The sequence below is a fragment of the Pleuronectes platessa genome, chromosome 19, assembly GCF_947347685.1.
Source record: "Pleuronectes platessa chromosome 19, fPlePla1.1, whole genome shotgun sequence".
Lineage (NCBI taxonomy): Eukaryota > Metazoa > Chordata > Actinopteri > Pleuronectiformes > Pleuronectidae > Pleuronectes > Pleuronectes platessa.
The window spans coordinates 6081283-6106945 of record NC_070644.1 but is presented as its reverse complement, the minus strand read 5'-3'; the positions used below and the strand labels follow the sequence as shown (position 1 = coordinate 6106945).

Below are 25663 nucleotides of genomic sequence, written 5' to 3'. Positions count from 1 at the left end.
GGGAATGAAACAAAATTATTTTTCATCATCTCTTTGATTTCACAGCAGAATTCATTCCTTACAAATTAAATGAAGTTATCGATATACAATTAGGAATTTTATCTATGAAGATATCAATGGGCTTTGGAAAGCTATTTATGTAGCATTATGTAAAAATAACCTTAAAAGGTTTAGGTACCATGATTATTCTTCCAACCCTTTCATAACAGGCAGCGACCATGATTAGACATTTGGGGTTCTTTATTAACTATAGGCTAATTAAATGTAACATATGTATACAGATCCTCTTATTTTAATTAGTTGTACGTTTAAAAAATAATTAACTTGTTTTCAAAAACTGGCAGAGCAATCTTTTCAGATTAAAAATACTTGATTAATTCTTGATACTTTTCATTTTCTCCAGTGTACAAGAACAATGACAACATCATTTCACACAAAAGTATCTGTACAAAACATTTATTTGAAATAGACATAAAAACAGCTTTTCGTCATATTTGCATAATGTAAATCTGAAATCCATGACAAGCAAACAATAACTAAGGGTGAGGAAATGATTTTAAATGGCTGGACAGAAAGTTGTTACACGAGGGATGTTGATTGAACAACTCAGGACTTGCAATGAAATATGTAAAAAACACAGAGTATATATGTTTAAAAAAGAGACATAGACTCACTCGAACATGCGCTGAAGCCTATTCACTGCCACGCTACTTCCAAAAGGCTGAGAGGAATTTTAAAGAGGAAAAATGGAAGAGTTAAAAAAGAAGCTTGAAGTGAGAATGTTAGGTGAGGAAGCAGCGTGTGTAGGGTCCCTATAGAAATTGATGCAGGCTGTATTTTCATTGTCTGTCAATAGATGGCAGTGCCAGCACTGTAGAATCACTCTGCGGCAACAATATATAACTCTAACTCTTTGTACACGAGACAGCAGAAAAAACTGGTTACAGCTGTCACAACCTGAGCTGCACCCACTCTGGTTCCCATTTCTTCAATTACTTCATACCTCACTATATTCATTTTGGTTGATAGAGCCTGTGCATATGTAAATAAATGTGTACATATGCTTTCAGTGAGGATTCAACGCTCTTCAGACATTCTTATGTACACTGGACAGAATCGGGGGAAACACATTTGAGCTTCTTATTGAATCCAGAAAAGTTTTCCTTCATCTTCCACTGAGTCTAAACAATCCGTACCTGCACCTCGAGTCACCGCTGACGTGTGGTCGGACTATTCGGTCAGACGGTTAACTATCGACAGCTGGACTCAACCCGGCAACATTTCAACCCTTCAAATTTGACACGTTCTACTCTTCAGCATCAAGTAAGATCTCACACTGTGGTGCACGTGCTGTGAATCAAGTCATTCGTGAGGGTATGGCACATGCAATATTGACAAATCAACGAGAAACGGCAGTTTGAACAAAATATCAGTCACATCTTGAAAAATGTGATGTCAGTCATTTTTGCCCTGTAGTTAGACATCATTACAACATAAACAGACAGTTTGCTTGTTTTCCAGGGTCGCTTTTGGCAATGGTATAAATAATAAAAGATAGTTATTATTCAATACAATAAATATATCAATAAATAAAAACGACCTCTGAAGTTTTGTAACTTACTTGAAAATATCACTATTGAAAGTTTTTCTAACAGAAACAGCCTTTGTGAAATTCCTTCTCCAACTTTATGTATGAGTAGTAACACTGAACACGTGAAAGGCCGGACGAAGAGATTTCTACGATGTGAAGTGGTTGTACGAAGATTTCTGAATCACTATGCTCTATGAATGAATCATTATAGAAAAATGTAACCTAAGTATATTTAGATCATCAAAAGGCATTGAAGAGGTAAGTCTGATGATTAGAAAGACTGCATGTTAACTGTTGGCAGAATAAACGGACAAAATGCTTGTAGTCACAACAAACAAACAAAAAAGAAACATAGCATTATTGTAGTTTTTTATCCTACATGTGCCAGAGGTCAGTGCATCAGTGAGGCACAGTATAAGTGACGTAGTTAATGCCACTTCTACAAACCAGTGTATATGCTTATCTCCAGGTCGTGTGCTGTGATCTGGGTGGGGGACCAGAGGAGCGACACACACACACACACACACACACACACAAACACAAACACCCAGAGACTTTCAGTATTTGGCTGCGTGTTGCTTTCGCAACAGTCTGGAAACACGCAGCGGTTGGAAGTTCAGCCTTCAGGATTTTTTTCCTGCTCTTTTTCTGTTTGGGTTGCTGGGTTAGCTATTAGCACAAACCTCCTTCTTCTCGGTGTTCATTATAACACGTCGGTGTTTGGCAGATCGTCGTCATCCTCGGAGCGCTCATCAGTATGACTCGACCTTCCCCTTTTTGTGTTTTTTTCTTTTCTTTTTAAAACTACTGGCTTCTGAATACATGGCCGGGCCGCCACAAAGAGGTTAGCCTGTTCGTGAGACACAACGTCCACCGACAGCGTCTGTGTGCTTTTTTATTTTGTCTTGTATTAAGTGTCTTCTTGACTCGATGTCCCCTGTTGCGTCTGCATTCAGGGCGTGTCTGCGTGCTTATAGTAGCCTCTCTGCAGCGCCATGGAGGCGATGCTCTCTGCCGAGCGCCGCTGACCCATAGTCAGCAGAGCGTCTAGCAGGTCGTTGATGTCGGCTTTGAGTCCCTGCCTCTGCATCCAGACCTTCAGTAGTTCATAAACTTTGTCAACGGCGGGGCCGTTTTCCGCGATCCGAATGCTGTTGTCGCTGACTCCGATCGACCGGAAGAACTTGTTGTGGATCCCCACGTCCAGGTGCTCGTCAAACAAATCAAAGCTCTTCTTCAGGGATTTTTCTGACCCTTTAAAGGCAGAGATAAACAGAGAAAGTTAATAGTGAGAATAATGATAGTAGTAAACTTTATTCATATAGCATGGTACAAAGATAAGTAAAACCCCCAAAAATGTTTTACCAGCGAAGGCAGTTAACTAAGAGGACATTGGCCACATAAGAGCCAAAGACTAAAGTAAAAATGAATGCAAAATAAATACATTTTAAACAAAAAGTTTTAATAATAATAACCATGAATTTTAAAAGAAAGACATTTTGAAATGTAATCCATATGAATTTTCTTAAAATGGACCAATAGTGGATTGTTAAACTTATAAAAACAAATGTGGCAACAGAGAGCACATTGTCTCTATATACGAATTTGGAAACAATCAGTACATTTCAGTACATTTCCCTTCCGGGCATGTGTAAAAGAAAAAAAAAAAATCGAAAGGATCAAACAAATCTGTTAAGCCATGTCTTGTCCAATTTAGCATGAGAAAAAAACAACAGCAAAAAACACTGCATGCTCTAAACCCCTGAAGGATATGGCCTGACCGTCATGAGATTATTAATCTATCAAGCAGCTAATGTGAGATCTTGAGGAGATTGTGTTCATTTGACTTCCCTGTGGACTGACATGAACTGCAATAAACTGTGTGGTTTTCTGTGAACAGTCAGCCGCCTTTTGGGGCAAATCAAATGCCACGAAAAATAGCTTCATGAGATGAGCAAAGAACAACCAAAAAATAAGAAATGTCTCTGGGAGTGGAAATGCCCCCCCATTCTCCACCAGCAGGAATCTTACCTTGTACTGGCACTAGTTGATGTCGCAGAGGATCGTCCTATAACGAGAAAATCCAAATATAAATTGGGGAACATGTGAAAATGAAAGTTCAAGACTTGAGCAGAAAGGAACTGAATCTTTCTGGTGCTTCTTATCTTCTCCCCTCACCATGTCTGCAGGGAGCAGTCTGAAGGCAATGGGGCTCTGGTGTGGAGTGCTGCCAGAGGAAGCCGCTGTGGGCAGGGCTGACAGGCTGGTTTGAGACGAGCTGGTTGTGTTAGGGAGGCTGTCCCCTAGTCCCCGGTCCTCGTCCTCCGGCGGAGTGGACTTGGTTATCCCGACCTGGGTCTCCTGCAGCAGGGGCCGAGACTCCGGACGGGACTCCTCACCCTCCAGACCTGCATTCTGATTATTCTGCCTCTCCTCTGCTGTGGCTCCACTCTCGTCCTGCATGGTAGAGAGAGGATGCACGTATAGTATCTAGATTATGTCAAATAACAATAATGATGACCTTACAGACCTTTTGGGACATCCCAAAAAACAAAACTTCATACAGGGCATGATCACACAGATTAAGTAAATCTAAAAAGGTGCGTTTCGAGGCAGGAGGTAGTTGGGGAGCAGCCCACGTCATGTATATCTTGTGGGAGACTAAGGGATACACAGCTGAAGACCCCATAGAGGATAAGCAGACTGGAGAAGGATGGAGGAGGAAGGAGAGAGTTGCAATAATCGATACGGAAGGTGACCAGGGCATTTACTCGACTTAAGGCTTAGCTTAGAGCTGGGTGTCATTAGCATAAAAAAAAAAGGTAATGAACAGCAACTTCCCCGGTAGTGTCTGCTGGCACACAACAACAACAACAACCATAAAGAGGCAAACATTGTGAAGTAAGTTAACTTACAATGGGAATCTTCACAATTTCACTGGAATCACAATGGCTCTTTGTGCCTGTTTGACAAAAGAAACATAGCATCAGGGATTCATCCTTATTAAGAGAAACTGAATCACAGAGGTACAGTACATGTCCACTCACATGGTATTTCACATGAGTGTTGCTTGATCACGAACCACCAAACAGCCAGTCCGATCACAAATACCAGGATGATGGCCAAGAAAATATAAGATATTAAAGGAATCACTGAAAAAAGAAAAAGAAAATGAATCAGTACAATTCAATTTTAGACACACCAATCTACACTTCTTAGCAGGAGAAGAGGAGCATGAAACTGTGAAGTCACCTGTGTCGGCTGTGGTGGAAGGGGTCGGAGAGGGAAGGGCCGTGGAGGTTTTGGTCGGGGACGGATCCCGTTTTCGACAGACCGAGTTCGAAAAAGGGGTGCACTTCCTCACCTCCTCCTCCCCTGGTTTACACCTGCAATTTTGTACAACGAATTACTACTTTCCAAGTGATAGTTAGAACATACAAAATGCAGCCAACCTTTGGTTCTTCTGATTTGAATTATCTTTGGGGATACAAGCTTGTACTTTCAGCGCGAACCAGCATTTATAATTTTATCAAAATTCAAGCTCCCTCTGTAGCTACAAGAGGTTTTTATCATCTCTCTCTCACATGCATTAGTAACTCCTAAGACCTGAAAACAAACTTTGTTGTGAAAAGTCAGTTCCCCTTTAAATCATTACCAACACACAGTATCTTAAAGAGAAGTAAACCAGACGTACTTGACACAACGTTTGCAGACTTCACAGGCCTGCTCTGGCACACAGAAGGTCCCCTGTTTGCACTGGCACTTGGTGTCTGCTGTGGTAGTGCACGACGCCGTTACAGTCTGATCTGTGAATAGAGTTGAGAAAGTTGTGTGAGACAGTTGTGCAACAGCAGACATGTCGTAAATAAATATAAGAGGGAGGGCCCGGGATGTAAATCTAATCAGATTTAAATATATCTCTACAAAGACAAACAAAAGGCCACTCTAGAAATGTTTTGAATGCAAAAAATAAATAAAAAAATACAGAGAAAGATATGGAGCCATGTGATTTGATGAAATGATTTTCTCAAGCGACTGAAACATAGATACAAAGACGGCATTATGTGCTTTAAGGAGCATTAACACTGACAGAGAGCCGGCTCTCAACCACAACATACCAGCCCGTGCATTTCCCCCTATACAGTAAAATGTAAAGCAGTGTTCCAGACACATCTGTTATCACATCCAGTTCTATGAGAAGAGTTCAAGAGACGTGCAAATTAACTGGCCAACTGGCCAAAAAATTGGGGAAAAAATTCAATTCTGTCTTTACTCATTTTAATAGCATAATGAGTGAGAGGTATCTGGCAAGGGTCATTTATTAAATGGAGAACTCAAAGACAGTAGCCACACACAATCAAAATTAATCACAAGCCATCACTCCACCTCCACATGTCGACCTTTTATAGAACCTGAGGTTTATGCTCGCCAATTAATGGAATATTCCATCATTAGCTCCATTTTTATAGCAAAACATGAGCACTCTGTTACAAAGTTTATAGTAAGTAAAAAGCTCTGTCAAGAAGCTTTTCACATTTTGATTACAATGGAAATATATGACGAAATGAACCTGGATGTGTTGCGTCAACTTTTCTACATGCCGGGAATAACTTCGCCAAACATACAAAGTTCACACTCTGTAATCTGTCCGTAAACTCTGTATTTCCGTCATCTGGGAATTAATGAGGAGTTGTAAAGCATTCTGTTGATGAAATGGAAAAGATGTGTGTATTTAATAGAGAGACAGTAATTTTTTATCTCTGTGTACGTCTGAGGTTGAATATTTTGTTTACATAAATTATCTCAACAACCACAAAGAGTTTCAATTAAAGCATTGTGTCTCTCCGAAGAGATTTTCTTGTGGCTATATCATAACTGCAACTCCCGTTGCTAGGAGTTTGGTTTTAATTAGTTACATGATGCAATTAAAGACAGTGTGAAGAATCTACTTGATCTACCAACTGGTGATTGGTCAAGCATGTGTATCGGGAACTCCACACCACAGTCATAACTACGCAGACTCTCTACATCGTCGCACCGTATCTGGAATGTTTTAACTTGATTTTGGTACAATGGGAGGAAGTAGAGCTGCGTCATCCATAGTTGTTTGCAATTTGTCGGATATACACGAAAAAACGAAGGTTAGTCCGACTGACGACGCCATGATTCATCGTTCACCAAATCAGCTCCCAGTATTCAGGTCTTGTGATGCATCATGGCTGTGAATGTTTTCAGATGAGATGTGCCGTCTGAAAGGGGAATTTCTGTGCTACTTTGTCAAGATGGATGATTGTCACAAACCAGAAGAGTTAGGACGTTAAAACCTTCAGGCCGAGCACATGCCCAGGGTTGGTTTTTGATGAGGTAATACAAATATTGGGCTGGTAGGGATGGTTATTATATACACAACTAAGCTCATAGTGTGTTCTTTAGGTAGTAAATGATTGTCTCAAATGAAATTCATTTTCAATAAATCAGTTAATTATGTTTTTGTTTTGAAACTACAGTGAAGACTATTACAGAGTCTAGAAAGGCAGTTAACAATTGTTATCATGCCAACAGGGACAATGGGTTTGGTTGTTATTATATTAATGACATAATTATCACAATCAAATTACTATTTTCCAACATAAAACCATTTCTCGTGGGGCTTGTTTAATTTATTCCAAAAGACAGGGTGTAAACACTCTGGTGGCACAATTACATTTCTTACATAACAGTTAGCCGTTAGATAAGCAGTCAGCCTGCAGCACGACCAGTATCTCAGATATATCGACCAAATATTGGACCATAACAAATAACTACTGATTAAAAGTGAAAATATCAGATGTAAAAATTTGAAAAATGCTCATCGATCGAATTTCTGAAAATATCTTACAATGATGCTATTGATTCCTGAAACAAATGGTCCCTGCAAGAAAAAATGTCTTAGAAGAGAATTTGCACACAGAGGAAAATTAAAAGTAGTTAAACAAAGCTGACCTTGTTAATCAGTCTGTTAATTCAGTCGACTAGGAATCAAGTTGTTGTTGTTGTTTTTCACCCCAGTGGAGCCATTTTACACTCTGTTGACATCGCAGCCCTCTCTGCTCCCCTCACGCTGCGCTACAAAAGCTCATTTCAATCTGAGATATGCCGTGTTGGACACAGACTGTGACTGGTGCCTGAGGAAAATGCTATTGTAGGTCAGTTACATATTCATGCTCGGCGTTGACTGCAATGTAACACACGGAAGTGAGCGACAAAGCCTTAAAAAGGATGTGAGTCAGGGTAAAAGCAAACCTCCATTTAAAATAACAAACCAGTTGGCAACAAGTCGATATTGAGCTACCAGGAGGAAGCTGGTGTTTGAAGAAAACACGATACTTTTTTGATTCTGTTATTCTATCACATTGGTAGGTGCTTTGTACAAGTCTGGGTGTTGTGCGTGGAAACGATGAGGAAGTGAAGCGTCTGTTTAGTCCAAATTGAACATTAACACATTTCTCTCTGTACTTCCTGTCTAATCTAAGCCATTAATACAGCTTGATTAATCAGAAGCTAAAGTCAATAATAGAATGTTCTGATTGAAAACCACATCACTAATACAAGTGAAAGAAATATTTTCCACAACATTAACAAGATCCAGACACTTCCCCAAGTTAGCCGTTACAAATGAATAACAGAGCAGATTTTCTGGATCAGATTCGTTCAGAAAATCTTGTCGGAAGTAGGGGTGCTGACTATCTCAAGAGTAGCATAGTAGCATTTTTACAAAAATCTATTTCACTTTTAGATCAGTAATTGTAAAATGTTGTTGACCATTCAAATGACTACATTGACAACAGTGTCAGCCCTTATCCCCAAAAGGTTTCGAAACTCCATGTCTTTCCAAGTTGACATCTTCTGTGTCTTCTACACGTTTGCCTCCTCTTTTTCATCCAGAGATAATTGAATTACTTTAGTATTTTTTTGTTAAGTGTCTGTCGTGTGTTAGAAATCTCATTAACTTGCCCCCTTGCAGAATTCTCTGGTTATAATCCTGCTGTATTCTCACATGAACTTCCCTGCAGTTCATATGAGGGAGCTGGAGGGGAAATCTCTGGAGAATGTCCGCAACAACTGACTCGGACATTTGTGTTCTCACATTCAGCTGCTGTGGATAATTTCAGGAGAACATCTGGAGTTCAGAGCATGTCTGAAAGCAGCTTCAGGCAATGCTTTAAAGAGACCGTAAACCGGCTGCATCTGACACCAGACAAGATTCATCCAATCAACAGTAGCCTCGTCAATGTAAGATATTTTATAAAAGGAAGTTCACAGGTAACAGCAAAGTTCGTTTTAAATTTAAGTTTCCTTTGGCGTGATCCCTTTAATTCTAACCTATTTCTATGTTGCAAATAAGATTAAATTAGAGAAAAAAACACACAAAGCTCTATTTTTTAAAGTGCAATGAATGAGCACAAAACACACCCTATGTAATACTAGTCTCTTTTCTGTAGCTGCAGCCTTTCATTGGACACAAAGACGCCCAGTGTGGGAGACAATGGGACACAGCCACACCCAGTTCACCCAGGTAGGGCAGACACACACACACAAGCAAGTCTCCCGAGACAGGTAACATGCTCACATTCAGTGTATGGAACAAAAAAACAAAGACACGCCCTACTACTCCCTGTAACATCAGAAAATCACATTTTCATAAGTACCTGTGAAAGGCAGGGGGCACAGACAGTAAGGTGTTAACTTTCCAAAACAATATCTTATCTTTGACAAGCTGGATTACAGGAAACTACTTTTATGTTTGGTTTTTAAATTTAGTTTAGTGTTATTTTCTTTATTCCTTTTTTTTTTTTAAACCTTGCAATTATTTTCCGCATTCAGATATGACAAAGCCATTTCCTGGCTCAACCTGACATGATAAACTAACTGTAGCTGTCCATAGACAAATAATAAAACAAACATGTCACACAAAAGGGCAAATATTTACTATTCCCGCTTCTAGCATGTGAACATTTTAAGGTTTTCCACACTGCTGAAAAGGTTAAAGGTTCAGTGTGTATAGTCTAGTGACATCTAGTGGTGAAGCTGAATGTTTAAGCTGAATACCGCTCAACTCAACCACCCATTCCCAGCATGAAAGAGAACCTGTGGTAACCTCCAGTTGTCATAAAAACTCAAAAGGTGTTTAGTTTGTCCAGACTGAGCTACTGTAAAAAAAACAGAGAGGACCCGCTCCGGTTGTAAATATAAATGATTTAAATATAAAGGGCCCATTCTAGGGTAAAGAAAACAACAATTCGTGCAATGTAGATGAAACACACTAGTGAAAACATCGGGTTATTTTATATATAATTACTGCCAATAGACCCCTTTCAAAGTCACGCATACGATACGCGTTGCTGTTTGACTTGTGGGAATGCGTTAAATATTAAATTGATGACATGTTACTCTAACTCACATGACAGTACTAGAAATAGCTTCTCGATTGCCGCTCTAAAAAAGATGTAATTGCCAGTGGCAGTTCAGCGCAAGTGCTGTATTAGAGCAGTGAAAAAGAGGTGATTTCTGAGGACATTTTTATTTATTTTTTTATCTGGGTGAAACTAATATTCTTTGAAATTGTGGTATCTGATTGGTACAGGTATTTGCGTACTGCAGATGCCTGATCCAGCACTTTTTGCAGTATCGGAGGCATTTCTGATGTCAGTTTCAGTATAGGAACATCTCTAATTTAGGGGTAAAAAAATAAGCTATATTTAGGGGCGTGTGTGTAATCTGGTGCAAATCAAATATCCAGATCTAGGAGATTTAAATGTTGTTTCTCAGGGGGTTAGGGTTAATGAATTTGCTGGATCACAATGGAGATTTTCTATAAGAAAAAAATGAAAAAAAGACCAGGTAGTAAAAAAAAAACTAGATAGTATATTAACTCTCAATCAAACTTTTACACGATCACACGAAAAACATGGGTCAAGATGAAGCATTACCTAAACGGCAGTGGGTGCACGGCAGACAGCGGTTCATCCCGTTGGAGTGCTCAGTGTACGTCTGTCCGTGCTCACATGGAAGACACATCCCTTGCTCATGGTCTCTCTCACAGGCCTTCTGCACATAGGTTCCTGCAAACAAAACAAGAGATCACTCAGACAACAACTCAAGTGATTAATGGTTACACTGATTTGTACGGCCACATCCTGACGTCACCAATGTGATGTATTTCCTGCTGAAACAGGATGTTGGGGCAGGACATGCAGCTTGACATTTACGAGAGTAAAGTGTTATCTTTGCTTAAATTTATTAACAGTTTGACATGAGATTTTCCAGGAAGACGTCCTCATTTCTTGGTGACTGGAGGTAAGGAAACCGATTTACTGAGCAACACACCAATGGTCGATTCTCCTACTTTGAATTTCTATAACGAGGTCATGCATGCTGGGAATAAAACTAATTGATTTACCTGATGCACAAGTGAAAAATAACAACAACAAAATGGCTTCAAAGACATCTTAGGTTGAGCACAGTGAATATTCTGTAAAGTTTGAAAGGCCCAGAAATGTTGGTACTGGTATAATTGTTTGGTTCAGGGGAAAATCGGATTTTCAGAGTTCATCCAGGCCAAAAACATTAGGCCTGATTAAATAAAAGATCATACTGAAGAACAGAAGCAAACACATTTAATTCCATCAAGTTGTCTCAGTGGTTTTTAAATATGTGTCAAAACTGACCAACTGGCAAGAATGCAAGAAAACAGAATTCCAACGTCTCACACACACACGCTCTGCTTTATATGTTCATATTCCTTAATTTTAATAATAATAACTTTTGTGTCGGTGGACACTGACGAGGCCTCAGCTTTTCAATATATGAAATGAAGTTTATTAAAGTAGTTACACTTTCACTGAATCTGTAAGGTCAAAGAGACACAAAACTATGTGATGAAAGTAAACACAAGGTTTAAACTCTTTTTAAATGTGTTCATGCAGACATTATTCGATAAAGGAGCATGTGTTTTAGAAATGACAAATTAGTTAATAACATTGGGGGTTTACGACTGCTGAATGTGTCTGTATGAGGTTTTATTTATAAGGAAAAAACTGAAATACAAAACCTAAGTTGATTCAATAAAAAACAGGATTTCTCCTTATTCATAATGGTAAATTCAATAATTGCATTAGCCTAGCAGCATCATGCAGTAATTGCATCTTGCTGAATAAGTTAACGGCTTTACCAAATTATTTACATAATAAATAAAGATATTTTGTACTGAGAAAAACTATTTTTCCCTTCACTTGGTGCTTCACTCTGCTTTAATGAGTTGGAGATGGAGCAGCTCCTTGACATCGCACATTCTTTCCACACTAGGAAAAGAATAGCTGCAAAACTGGTTTATCATACAGTCCAGGTTATGGGTTTGCTTTGGTTAATGGCAGGTCTTTTATATTAGAAGACTCAGATCAATACTTTAAGGTGCAAGAAACAAGTTTGATGTTACCAGCCATGGCAGTGTGGCTTGCATTGTTTACATCTTATTTCTGAGTGTTTGTGTGTGAGTGTGTGTATTTTCAAATCAACCGTGTCGGCCCAACAACAGCCAATTGGCATATATGCACTTAATCGCAGAGGCTCACGCAGTATTGGCCACTGCAAGTATGGTCCGATGACGTTGTGTTAACATGTGAGTGTAGATAATTATACAATATATAAATTAATATAATATATATATATATATTTATATATATATATAAATAATAAATAATAAAAGCCAGTTCATAGGTTTATTTAGATAGTTGAATGAATGAAAAAAAGAAAAAGAAAAAACTCAGCCAATCGCAGATAGAGGATATATATGTTCAATTGCCCAGCCATAGTGTGTTTGTGTGTTTGTCTGTCAAATTGCATCGCCACACAAACATCAAACTTTCCAGAAGTGTAGTCGAGATCTGAAGGCTGAGTTTGAAGGTGGGTGTGGTTCATTCCGTGTGGACTGAGCGCTCGTGTAATAATGTAATAATACGAGTGGTCATGGGTTCAACCGGCGTGATCCCATTACTGCTGAAAGGTGATGTACATTGTACACAATGTGTTCCTCCTCACCTGCATGGCAGTTGAGGCAGCAGAGGGTCTGGTGTTGGTACTGCTCGTTCTCCACGCAGGTTCTGTGTTGTCGCAGCGTGAGGTTTCTGTATTCTTCGCCGGACCACTGCGATGCCGGAAGGTCCGCTGAGTGACACACCAGACCAGCACTGATGAGTGCTGCCACCAACACCTGAATCATCAAGGTCAGGGAGGTGGACAAGAAAAGACAGGAAGGGGGAAAAAAGACAAAAACTTTGCTTTATCACGTGTATCCACATTATACAGACTCACCCACCCAGACTCATTAGATAAAGGACAGTAAAGAGGAGAATCTATCTTCATAGGAAACCTTGTGTGAGCAATCTACGGCTTAATGTGAACCATCTGATCTGAACATCTGCCGTGGGATAGCAATTACGGGAGACATGCAGCTGGTCAGAACTGGAGGCAAAACAATCCTATGTGTGCACGATCCAGAGCAACTAACCAACTACCTGCAGTGCAACAGGCAGCCTAACTTAATTATTTCATGATCTAGTTTTCTTAAAAGTAAAAGAGTCTGCTTCCTTCATTGTGGGTGTACCATAAAGGTTGTTGATAAGGTATCTCAGCTAACACCAGCACGGTGCCCATATCAAATGTGATTGCAGAAACCCCATTCATGTAGCAGATAATAACAGGCCTGTGTAGGTGGGGTACTGAGAAGAATATGGCCGAACACTTTAGTGTGGCCCCCGGGCGCTGGTGTTTATTCACACGCTTTTCACCATGTCAATGTGAGAAGGCCCCATTCATTGGCAAACAACACACTTTAGTGCCTCTACTTCAAATGACCCACATTCTTAAACCCCGGCTCTTTGAATGCCGTGACATGAGACACCGCTACGAAGCGCCTCAAACGCAACGCGACACCTCCTGGGTAAATGAGAGGCCTAGATTTGGAGGTTTTGTCTCTCTCTCTCCCCCCTCTCCCCACCTCTAGCAGACCAGGAGAGAAAGAAACAGGTTAGGGTGGAGCGGGCCAGGTTGAGAGGGAGAAAGAGACGGAGGAGGGTCAATAAAAAAGTGAGACAATGTAGACAACGGGCTGAAGATGGGATGTTCTGGTGGGAATACAGTCTTAAAAAGACCGTGTGGGAGAATGAGGGGAAGAAAGGCTGGAGAGCACAGAGACAGACGTAGAGAAAAGAGGGACAGGCCGGGGCCGAGACGAGCTCCTGACGTTAGACTTGGCTCTCTGGAGGGCCGCCATGCCTTGTTGCTCAAAGGAACTTTCCCCTCTCTCGCTCTCTCACTCTCGCTCTCTGCCTTTTCCCTTCACTCTGCTCACGTCAGACTTTCCAAAGACGCTAAAAGGCAGACGTGGAGGGGCAGACAACCGGCAGAGCAGTCACAATCACACCATTTAGATCTATCCAAACATTCTGGGGAGTGGGGAGGAAGAAGAGAGACGGAAAGGGGGAGGGAGATAAAATGAGCGAGGATGGGAGAGGAGAGGACGGTGGGGGGATAACAGCTTGCATGACACAGGGTGAGTCTTTAGACTTGAATACACTGTGTGTGTGACTGCTGGTGGGGTGGGGGGAGTAGAGGGACATGGAACTGGGGAAGCTGTAAGTGGAAGGCCGTGTGAAAAGGCAAAGAGAGAAAAATGTGTACATAAGCACATGTAGCAGTGGAAAGAAAGATGGGGGGAAAAAAGACAAGTGGGAAAGAATGAGCTCCTGCGTTGAAGGTAATCCAACACCTCCGCAGAGCAGAAGGAGAAAGTTAGATTTCAATCTGTGCCCCCCAAAAAAAATGTTATCCAGGTGTGAGAAGCTAATAAATAACTACAGCCAATCAGAAGTCAAAACTCGAGTATCTCTTTGACAGTGAACATGCACAGATTGCACGGGGATTACATCATTTCACATCTTTGTTCGTTTCTGCGCCCGTTATTTAAAACATTCCCAGGTGTATCCAATCCCGGTAGCTAACATGCTATGCTCCGCAGTTCAAGGGTGGTGCACAGACGACACAGTTGTGTTAATAAAAAGGGACATACAGCTGCAACTGTGGATTGTTTTATACAGGTTCATCTGACCATCGTTTCCCAGATGAAGCTATTTGCTGCTTTGTTCTTTAAACTGTAAGAAAATGTTCACTAGTGTCCATCACAAGTCCAAGACGATGCAATCAATTGTCCAGCCGACAGTCCAAAAACCCAAACAGAGACGAGCAGTAGTGTTTGGATCTTATACAAATGATTTAAAGGATAGTTAATAGATAGTCAAAATAATTGATGATTGATTCTTACTTTTCTATTGACCAACATTTTCACATAATCAAATAGCGCTCAGTAGAATGCATGCCTCATCCAAGGCTCCGAAGTGCCCTCATGTTATCACATTTCAGTTCACCAGATCCAGATTTTAACTTGGATCTGAACCAAATTGCCCCGGAATTATATATTATAAGTACGCCTTAATTAATATACATACATTAATTGTTCCGAGAAAACAACTAAAATGGGGAAAATGCCTTTTCTCGCAGCTTTAAAGAGAAAAAAATTACTCAATCCGCACAGATTCGTCCTTTGGACGACCAAGTGTAGTGAGTAGTTTTTGCATATTCCTGCAAACCAACCAATCAACAAATCAAATAACAGATGCAGAAAAAAACATAACCTCCTTTAAAGACGTTTTAGATTGAAAAGTGAAATACATTTAGTGATGCTGATGGTTTAAGAGAATTTTTTTAGGTGACAGCAGAGATTCTATTCTCTATGTGCTAATATGACAATCCAAAACAAGCTTCCAGCTTTTATTTTGTAATAAACATGGTCAACTTTGTCAGCGGGAATCCTGTTTCTGGTATTTTTTCAGACACAGACTGTTTGGACTCAGGGAAAACGAACCAGGCCTTCAACATGTGTTCACACTAATATCCTAAGGCTTCTAAACTACATGGGCCCAAGTGCTCTGTATACATAAACGCTAAGGGCAGCCACAATGTGGCTAAGTTTTACCTCTATAACCAAGCGCGGAGGAAGACTGAGTGACCGTAACCTCAGTGTAGAAAGCCCTCCAAACCCACAATTCCTGGAAACGGTCCAAACCTCGGCTGAAGTGGTTCCACTTCATAGCCTTTCTCCATCCTCTGTACAATGAGTGGGCTGGACTGCAGATCATTTGGAGGAACAGTGTCCTATTGTCACGCTTCCAGCCTGCATGTATGATGGGCTAGTACTGTGCTTGTGTGGATACAAGTTAAACTAATAAAAGTCACAATAAAATAATGAGAGACCTCCTGTTTTTCTGACAACAGTAGCTTCCCTCCCCTTCCTCTATAAACACCCTACGTTCTTCCAACTGGACGAACGGCCTTGGCACAGATTGCCGTGTACACTGAGAATGCATTTGTGACTAAATGACAGGACATCCTCTCAGTTGACCCAGGTTATCAGTGGGCCATTTAAGGGGGCTGTGATCACTCCATATTCCAGAGGAAATTACACTGACCTCCATTATAGAGAAATTCAAAAAAAGGGCAGAAACAGAAAGATTCAATGAACTCTCGCACACAACAAAAGACACAGACACGCAAATGAACCAAGGGAGATTCTTCATTTCATATTGGACAGATGATTTCAATCATAGCCGACTGATAAGGACAGACATGATGCACCACATTATGCTCCTGTATCCGGAGTGGGACCTGATTCTTCGTATCATGCTTTTCTTATTAGCTGATCTTTTTCTTCCATCAACTGTTGTTGACTAGTGACAGTTAAGATATTATACAGCCACACGGACAGAGAAGAAAACGGCGAAAAAAGAGCTATTGAGAATTTTTTATTCAGGATATCAAAAGACCTCTCACGCACAGTTTTGAGGTATTCACATATGACTTTTCTCAACTCACTCATGCAGAGTACAAAACCAGTTAAAAAGCTGAAATTGCCACTTTGTAGTTTATGCAATCAATTTAATCCAGTTTTTTAATTTAACCTCAAGTGCCCAGTAATCTAACAACTTAATCAATCTATCGGATTAAAGACGGTCAGCAGCTGTAGTGTCTGAGTCAACTAACACGTTAACCAACACTGATAAGTGACCATTACTATTTTCATTTTCAGGCTAAACTAAAGAATTTAGCTATTTTACCCTGATGATATATCAGCACTGTAACTCAGAACATGTTTCACTGCAGCTGCTGATTTGCAACGCATCATAAACGACTTTAACATGAAACGTTTACTTCAGTTCAAATGCCAGCAACATGGGCCTTCCTCTGACCTCACCCCAAGTCACGTCTTTATCAAATACCATGGCCTCCCGCAGCCACAAAAGAGAGAGAGAGAACCATCCTCCACCTCAAAAGAAGAGACAGTACAGTGTCTGTATTACAGCTGCCACGACTGAGAAGTTCATTTAAAGTCGGAGTTTGTGGAAAAATCTCACAAATCAAGTCCTCGCTCGGTGTTGAACAATTTTCCAATATTTTCTCTCGCTTTGTTTTTCGTTACGATTAATTCTCCAATTGTCTTATCTAACTGCATAAATACTATCTAATGTCATGTGTTGTGCTGTAGGCACATGCAGAGCTGCAGATTCCACAACTTACTAGAGCCATCACAAGTTTTCCAAAACCCCTAATTATTCTGTTATTTTGAGCAGGAGCTGATTAATCGGCTTAATCTGCTGAAATAATTATTTCCCGTGTTGATCAACTAATCCAATAATCGAGTAACCAACTAATAATTGAAATCAATTTCTGCTTTGTCTTTTAAGGACAAAAATTGCTTTGGAAACTCAAATAATGAAACTAAATATTTATCCGAGGTTTACAGCACGATACCTAACGAAACAGAAATGCAATACAACAACAGTTGTTCTCTATTATTAGTTTAACAGTGAAGAGACGGATCAGTCAAGATGACGGATCAAGTACAATTTGTCCTAGACGACACTAAATTCAATAAGCAGTGGCATTATTCTGATTCTCTGCGCTGACCTTGACAGGACAGAGAGGACAGTGAACGCAGGCTCTGCTTTGCAGATAAATCCTGGCCTTCGCTGAGAGCACAGGGAGGTGCCCAGGCGTGACTCTTCTTTAGTGATAAATTACGCTGACATTTTGTGTAAGATGATGAAGACGAGTACAACCCAGCTCATGTCAAGTGAGAGAAGTCTGACACTTGCTAGAAGCAAAATCCAGAATTCTGCCGAGATTGGGTACATTCATCATTATAAAGCTGGATGAAACAAAATGAAGAGAATAACACCCAGTGCCATCTTGAAACAGTCAGACAAGAAAGTAAAAACAATGTGAAATCCGTACTGGTTACACACACACACACACACACACACACACACACACACACACACACATACAATAGAGTACACAATCACACATAGAGTGTATGTGTGGGAGCGTGTGAAAAGCGGCAGCCCCCTCCTCTCAGGGAGCACAGGAAGCTTGAGACAATACAGAGGCTTCATGCAGGGTTCAGCTCCAAACTGTTCCCTCCACAGCAGCCGGCCTCAGAGCAGGCCCAGCAACCGATTAGACCCACAACATATCCGCTAGGCTGGATATTTATAACTCGAGGAAGCAGCCGCTCCACGACACAAATTCTTGAGTTTCCTCGGGAGGTATGCTTCGCCGATGAGACGATCGTGACGCTGTGTCACAAGCAGGTTAGGTAACATTCACCTTCCTACCAGAGCAAAAAGTGAAACAACAAAAACAATCTGCAGTGACGACAGTTTCAATGAATTTCCAACTTGTGGGTGACAGGGGGTCAACCACAAGTTGGTGAAATGACTGATTCCATGACTTAGGTTTGTTCTTTTGCTGAGTGAAAAAGAGAGGCCAGCTGAAAGTCTGAAATCTTGAAGAGATGTAAACAGGTGCAGCATGACACACACTGTGAAGTCGAGGTGGTCTCTGTGGTTTCTAAGGGTCGCTCGCTCACGCCTGTACACAACACAATTGTGACGCACATGGTATGCTATTGAGGGATAAGCAAGGACATTGAATTTGAACGTTAGCAACATTCAAAGATTGAATTTCGAGATTTGCGTGCCAGGAGGCTCTTAACTTAGGCTTTTCAAATTCTGATTAGGCCCTTCACGGAGAGGCAGACTGGCGACTCACAAGACAACTCCAGGAGGGAGAAAATGAAAAGAGCAAGAAAGGGTGACTAATAGATTCAAGTATGTGCAGGAATCCATCCGCTCACTCTAGAGACAATCACATTAGCTCCATTAAAGCTTGTCTTTGTGGAAAAGTGGAAAAAAGTATGTGAAGCGCCGGCAGTTCATAGGCTTCTTTATAAACACATCCCAAGAAAAAATGTGGAATATGTGACTGGTGAAGCAGGTCAACAAGGACCATCAATAGCTGGAATTTAAGTTGGATTTATGTCTTTCTAAACAGATGTCCATTCTCTGGACAAAGGTTGAGTTAGTTTCTGAGCCTCACCACTGCTGTTATATTCTGGTCATTTATCCAGGAGAGCAGGAAGTCAAAGGAGAGAATGCTGATCCAAACCTTATGTCTGGAATGGTGATCCTAAATGTCACAGCATCCTACACAGCCAATTTTCCTTTTTTAAGATGCTTAGACTTGCCAAGTCTGAAAGGAGGTCGGTAACTAAGAAAGTTCTTCATAATCAACTGGAATGGCAGTCAGTGGAGTCCATACTTCCACCAAGGCCCAACAGTCCCCTAATGAAACCATATTTAAATTCAATAGATCCGGATTAACAATTGGATGCGCACCACATTGCACATGCTCATAGATAATGTCACATGTAATAATAAAACATGCCTGATTTGTTTCCATCAAGATCCATGAATCATTCCCAGAAATCAATGAAAATGTTGAAAATGTCCTTTCACACAATGTTAACGGGGACAATATTTATGAAACAGGCCCCTGATCTGGATCCGCATCAACATTTAATGGGTTCTTCCCTGACACATCACATCCTTCCACCAAGTTTCATGGTGATAGTTCCAGTTGCTTTTGTGTGATCTGGCCTACAATCAAACCAACCAACCAGCAAACAGGACAGGGGTGAAAACATAACCTCCTTGACAGAGGTAATTAATCCACTGAATAGTTTAAGATTCAAGAAAATTCATGGAGATGCCATAAAAAATATATTTAGTTTTTGATCACATAACATAAGAAAAAAGTAGTGAATCCTGACTATTGAGGAGCGTCAAGCAAGACTATTTGATATTTTCTCTTTGAAAAATAATTTAATCCATGAATTGATTTTTTAAATTATTGGTGATTCGCTAATTGACTATTCGATTTCTGAAGTCCCCACATTTGGCCGCATGATGGGATTTAAATACTAACTTTTCTACTTAATAGTTTCCCCCTGATTTAAGCCTGTATAGCAGACCTAATTCTACAATGCTGTGGCAGGAGAAAAGCACTCTGTTAAGTGTCTCTTTAACCAATCACAATCAACTCTGGCAGCATGGACCCCAGGAAGCAGCGATGGTTCAAAGCAGGATCGGAGAGGAACTTGTTTTGCTGGAACAACTTCATGTAGGTAGATGTTTAATGTCATTATTTGGCGAATTTGAATGAAAAAGTCTCAATAAAACAGTAAAAGACATGTTGTGACTGTACCACCTATATCTTTGCCAAAACTTGCCACATCCATAGATTTAGACTACTCCTCATCATATACAACATGGAAAAAAAAAATATTAAAACTACTACGGCTGCAACCAGCCATTAATAACATTCATAGATAAATACATATTTGGGATTAATCAATCATCTTGTATCAACAATGTCCTAAAACAAACTTTTGTAAAACTAAAAGCCTATTGTCCAAGGACGATAAATCTCAGTTTTGTGAAAAAAAAAGCAAGAAAATCCTTATGTCGGATTTCCTGGGATCAAAGAATAATTGGTATTTAAATAAAATTAAAAATTGATAATATCATACATCGTGTAGGACATCCTACTGCTATTTTCTACCTATAACAATTTTTGTATACACTGTATGTGTGAATTATTGCTGTATGTGAACGAAAAAAACAATAAAAAGATGTGTAAAAAAAAAAAAAAGTCCATTAACAACAATGTATTAAGCTCCGAGCATTGAACTTAAATAGCCATCCCCGGCTTTATTCTCATATCTGCAAATCACTCTCGCATTCCTCCCAGTAAGCATTATGCCTGCGTCTTAAACATTTGTAAAGTGGTAGAGTCAAAACAGAAAAGAGTTCAAGAGAAATAAAAAAAAAGTTGAGAGTAGTTTTGTACCCTTAGGCAACCAGTGTCTAACTCTGGTGTAATGTCATCAAAGAGAACTGTATACCTGTGACTCATGTGATCTGACCTATCACATGATTCTGAGCACATGGCAGAGCTGCGCGTGTGTGACACAGTTGTTTGCAAATTCATGATGACATGAGTTAAGTGAGTTCAACTTGATTTGTCCCACGAGAGGACCAGCTACAGTAAGAAATACAAAATATGTGAACATTACATTGAGTTAAACCCCCTCTGCTCACATGTCTAACAATATGAAGGAGTAGCTCCTCATTAAAATCACTGCCAGGGTCACTGTCTGACTTGCAGTAAATCCCTACTTATCTCTAGATGGACCTTTCACGTGAGCTCTGACTTGCCTCCACTGGTATGCATTATATGAGCACACAGCACCTGACCAGGTGGCACTCCCTGAATGAGTCAGTAGGCCTTTGATAACTGCAGAGTTATTCACCTTGACGACGACAAAAGCTGCAACAGGTTACGCATTAACCCTCGCCCTCATGGTTTCCTGGAAAAACTTGAGTGGAAACTATAACTCTTTTTGGTAAGAAAAAATTAGTAAACACTCAATTACATCTAGCTTCTGTCTGAAATGGTAATAGCCTCACTCCCGGGTCACATTACTCTGCAGTGGACACAGGCTTTTATCGGCTCTGGCTCCAATCGACTTTGATGGAAAGGTGACACCTGGGTGAACAGGCTCATTTCTTCTTCTTTATTTTGTCACTCTAGACACTAATAATGCCCTTTCTCTGTGCAACGTTGCGATGCTTTTTGAACTTCCGGGAGTTGGCGCGTTAGTGTACTTATTGCTTTTTTTTACATATTTAGAACAACGTGCAATAGTGATTTTTTTCCTCTTCGATTCATGCAAAACTCAACACTGGCAAGGTGAGGTGAGAGAGCTTCTCAGTTTTAGGCACGTTCGTGGCCAATCTGGTGGAAACAACAGAAAAAGCTTACTCTTCCACTGGTAGTGGGAAAGAGGTCAGTCGCCTTTATTTTGTGGGTTTACCCGCATTTAATTTTGTTTTGTTTTGTTCATCCTTGAAAGGAGAAAAGGGTCATGCAAATAATAATAAAAAAGGCAAACAAGCACCTGGTGTCTGACAGTGAGTGAGTTGCACTGCATTGCATCACTCAGTTTACTGTAGCTTCTCTAAGCCACAGGCTCGGCTTTAAACCGTTCACATGGTCAGAGCAGCGGTTACAGTTTCAGGGAAAGCTACAGAGTGGCCGATTTGTTGACAACTACTGTCACTGTGTCCCCAGCGACACAGTTTGGCCTCAGCTTGTCCCAGATGTCAGTCCTGCCCTCGTCTGTGTTGTCCACAGAGAGAGGGGGGAATATTTCCTGTGTGAACCCACACCCAGACCCACAGTAAACTGCAATCACAGATAGTAATCTAGTGTACATTTGCATGGGCATGACAATTCTAAGAAGTAAACTGATGCCATTAATATCAGTTTATCTGTGTACTCTAGACAGGAAGTTTACTGGACGGCCAGGCACGTACACTCAAGGCAATTTGAGGGGGGCTGGGGGATTAGAGAGAGGGGCAAAGGGGGAGAGGGGTGGCGGTGATGGGGGGGTGGGGGTGAAGTTTTCCTGGTAGTCCCTTAGCAACAGGGCCTGCTGGCGAGGCCTCCAGAATGTTCTGTGGTTTACAGAGGAGATAAACATTGACTTTGCCACCCGGAGAAGTAAATCTGATTTCAGTAATGGAACACTGCACAACTTAAAACACAGTTCCGACAACGCAGAAAGCAAACAGTAATGCTCCAGGGCACACCGGCAGACGTTAAATCTACTTTGACTGCAGCATTTACAGTGAGCAGAGCTACAGTATTAACTGTAAGGTATTTCATCCCACAAGACATATGATGAAATACCATGTTAGTTTGATGACTCCGCTGACCCATCTACGAAAAAAGCAAAACTTCCTTTGTTGCATCATTAAGAACCCTGATTCTTTTTCGGCATTTTTTCTCAAACTATGTCAACCAGTAACGGGAAGTGAGAGTCTATCCTAAGTTTTTTTTTTATTAGTCCAGAAGACTATTAATAAATAGTCACACTTCGAGCCCTCACAGTGAGCTTACAGTGTTCCTGGTGTCAGGCTTTGGTGCTGCGCAGCTGGAAAAAACAACAGCGGAGGAATGAAAAGACGTCTCTGTGAAGGCTCCAGAGTGGAATAATGTTGCATGGAAAAACTTTTGCGAGACGGTGACTTTAATTGACTAACTGGCAAGTTGATTCCTTGGCTTTTCAGGGGTCAAACTGATTACGGCCTCAGACATGTCGCAAAACCCCGTGGTTCTCACACTGCGCGCACAGTTGGATTCAAGTCTGTCTCGGAGCAGAAGTGCCCTCCACATGCAGGCCGGAGCTGCGCCGCACTATTAATAGTGCCTATAAGGGCCCGGCTACATCCGCTGTGACAGACCGACAGCCATCATACGCTCAATGTCTGCACATTATGACCACATGATGTCCAACACAGATGGTGGCATTAATGGTGGGGTGGGGGGAGGAGGAGGAGGGGGCTGAGTGAATGATACAGCACATGTACTTTACTGAGCACAAGGGAGCAGGGGCAGGAGCCAATGTGGTTCAGGTGAGCGCCGCTTCTGGACGGAAATAACCATCTTCACTCAACAACAACCACAGCAACAACAAACACAGTGTTGTCTTCCTGTGTGCGTGTGTGTCTTCCACTTGGGACAATGAACAGGCTTGTTTCATGTATTCGCTAAAGTTCACAGGCCTGGTCGTGATTTCAGCTCCCATGTCACAGCACAGCGTGGCCACAAATCAGTCAAAGTATTAGTGTGTGTGTCTGTGTGTGTGAGTGTGTGTGTATGTGTGTTTGGTCAAAGTATTAAACATGCTGTAGGGACCTAAACACAGTCACATTATGGAAACTTGTTTTCCTTAAAGAGAAAAAAGGCAAGTCCCCATAATGTGAATCATTATATTTTAGAGTCAAGACATGTTTTAAAGTTAAAGTTTAAGTTAAGTTTAAGGTTAGGCAAGTAGTAAGTATGGTTAGGGTTAAGGTTTGGTATAGGGTTAGTCAAGTCGAAACTCTGGGCAAGGTGAGGCAGGTATAAACTGAAGTTAAGGTTAGGCTTTGTTTAGGGTTAGCCAGGTAAAACATATAGTTAAGGTTAGTTTTGGTATTACTTAGGGTTAGGCAAGAAGAAACTCTGGTTAGGGGGAGAAAAAGTCTCCGGGAAATCACTGAAAGTCAATGTAATGTCCTCTGAAGTCATGGGTACACAACTGTGTGTGTACCTCCATGTTTCATCAGCCTTATATCACGACTGGGCAGTGTGACTTGAAAATCACTAATAGACTAATAAGTGAACGGTGCCGCTGCGGCGCACGGAGCGCGCACACGACGAGAGGACCCGCGGAGCTTCCAACATAGTTTGACCATTAATGGAGCTTCAATAAGTGACACAGACTCATGTACATTCAACGCAGTCGAGTATAGCAAACAGCCGCTCGTCGTGTTTACTTACAGAAAGTTTCCCGAGCACCGGATCCAAGTTCATCTTGGAAGCTTCGAGATGACTCTCAATCCCGCGGAGCTCCCGTTGAAAAGCCGCCACAACCTGAACCAGTCTGGAAGAAGAAACAAGAAAAAGAAGCGCTACAGCGAGGTGGAAGGCAGCCGCGCGAGTCCCGCTTTCAAACTGTCCTTCATCCGGCCTCTTCCATGAGTTTCTCTGCTCTCACACCAAACTTTCACTGCGCTTTCCCGGGAGAAGGGTTCGACACAGTCCGACACTCAAGTGAACATTTCTCCTACTCCAGCGCCCCTGACGTCAGGCCGGCCAGTAGCCAATCAACGGGCTCCCTTTGGAACCAAGAAAATAAGCAGCGTCGTACTGCGCCAAGATGCAATATTTTAAATACTTTTAAACACTTTCATGGTATTATTTTTTACCCAACTACAATTATTCTGAGAGCTTTTTCTTATTCATTTGAGGATAGCTTATTTCCTAAAGTCCAAGAGGACTCTCCCTACCCACTGTCTAAGTGCCCCTGAGCAAGGCACCTTACACCCCCACATCCTCGTGCATGGCTGCCCACTGCTCTGTGTGTCCTGCTGTGTTCACCAGATGGGTCAAAAGCAGAGGACAAATGTCCCCTCATTTGCATGAGCGTGTCTGTGCACGTGTGTGTGGGATTATTACATGTATCTTGTATCTTGTATCTAATGCTGTGGACGACTACATCAACTATACGTACTGTATGTTTTGTTTAATAATACAGACTCTGACATATAAATAAAGAATGCTGCAGGTCATGCTACTGAAAACGCTTGAATGAAAATGTCTCCAAACTAACTTTACAACTAAGTAGTTATCCATAATTAAAATCAGAGCCAAACCATTATAGTCTTTCATAAAGATATTGGTATCAAAGCATATGTTTGCATGCCCATCTCTGCAGTTATGAAAACTTATTTTACAGGATAAACAATGAAAAAGTGCATGATATTCATATTCTTTTCACAATAAAAATGTGTTTCTTTACTTAAAGAAGTATGCTTTTTTAAACTATATGTATTTGTTCATATTTGTATTTTAAATATGTATTTATAGTTGTTTTTTATATTTTATGTTAAACTGTAAAATATCAAGCCTCAATGTGGTGGTGTCAAGCTCACAACATGACATCCAATGCAAGCAAGCAAATAGCCACGA

General features: G+C 40.9%; 1 protein-coding gene across 1 annotated transcript; it reads right to left on the bottom strand.

Annotated features, from left to right (window-relative positions):
• Positions 1-440: 440 nt before the first annotated feature.
• Positions 441-25060, bottom strand: tnfrsfa (tumor necrosis factor receptor superfamily, member a). The gene is made up of 10 exons (XM_053410884.1): positions 24473-25060; positions 12668-12839; positions 10561-10692; positions 5286-5397; positions 4844-4977; positions 4639-4743; positions 4507-4553; positions 3770-4048; positions 3623-3659; positions 441-2845 (listed from the first exon to the last, which is right to left on the bottom strand). The coding sequence occupies exons 1-10, from the start codon at positions 24503-24505 to the stop codon at positions 2544-2546; spliced, it is 1353 nt and encodes a 450-aa protein (XP_053266859.1). The 5' UTR covers positions 24506-25060; the 3' UTR covers positions 441-2543.
• Between the last annotated feature and the right edge of the window lie 603 nt (positions 25061-25663).

Excerpts from the sequence above, each read along its gene's own strand:
- tnfrsfa (XM_053410884.1), bottom strand. The coding sequence starts at position 24,505 with ATGAACTTGGATCCGGTGCTCGGGAAACTTTCT. Across the intron at positions 4,554-4,638 it reads ACACTCATGTGAAATACCAT|GCACAAAGAGCCATTGTGAT; the intron begins GTGAGTGGACAT and ends TTTGTCAAACAG. Across the intron at positions 3,660-3,769 it reads GACTGCTCCCTGCAGACATG|GACGATCCTCTGCGACATCA; the intron begins GTGAGGGGAGAA and ends TTCTCGTTATAG.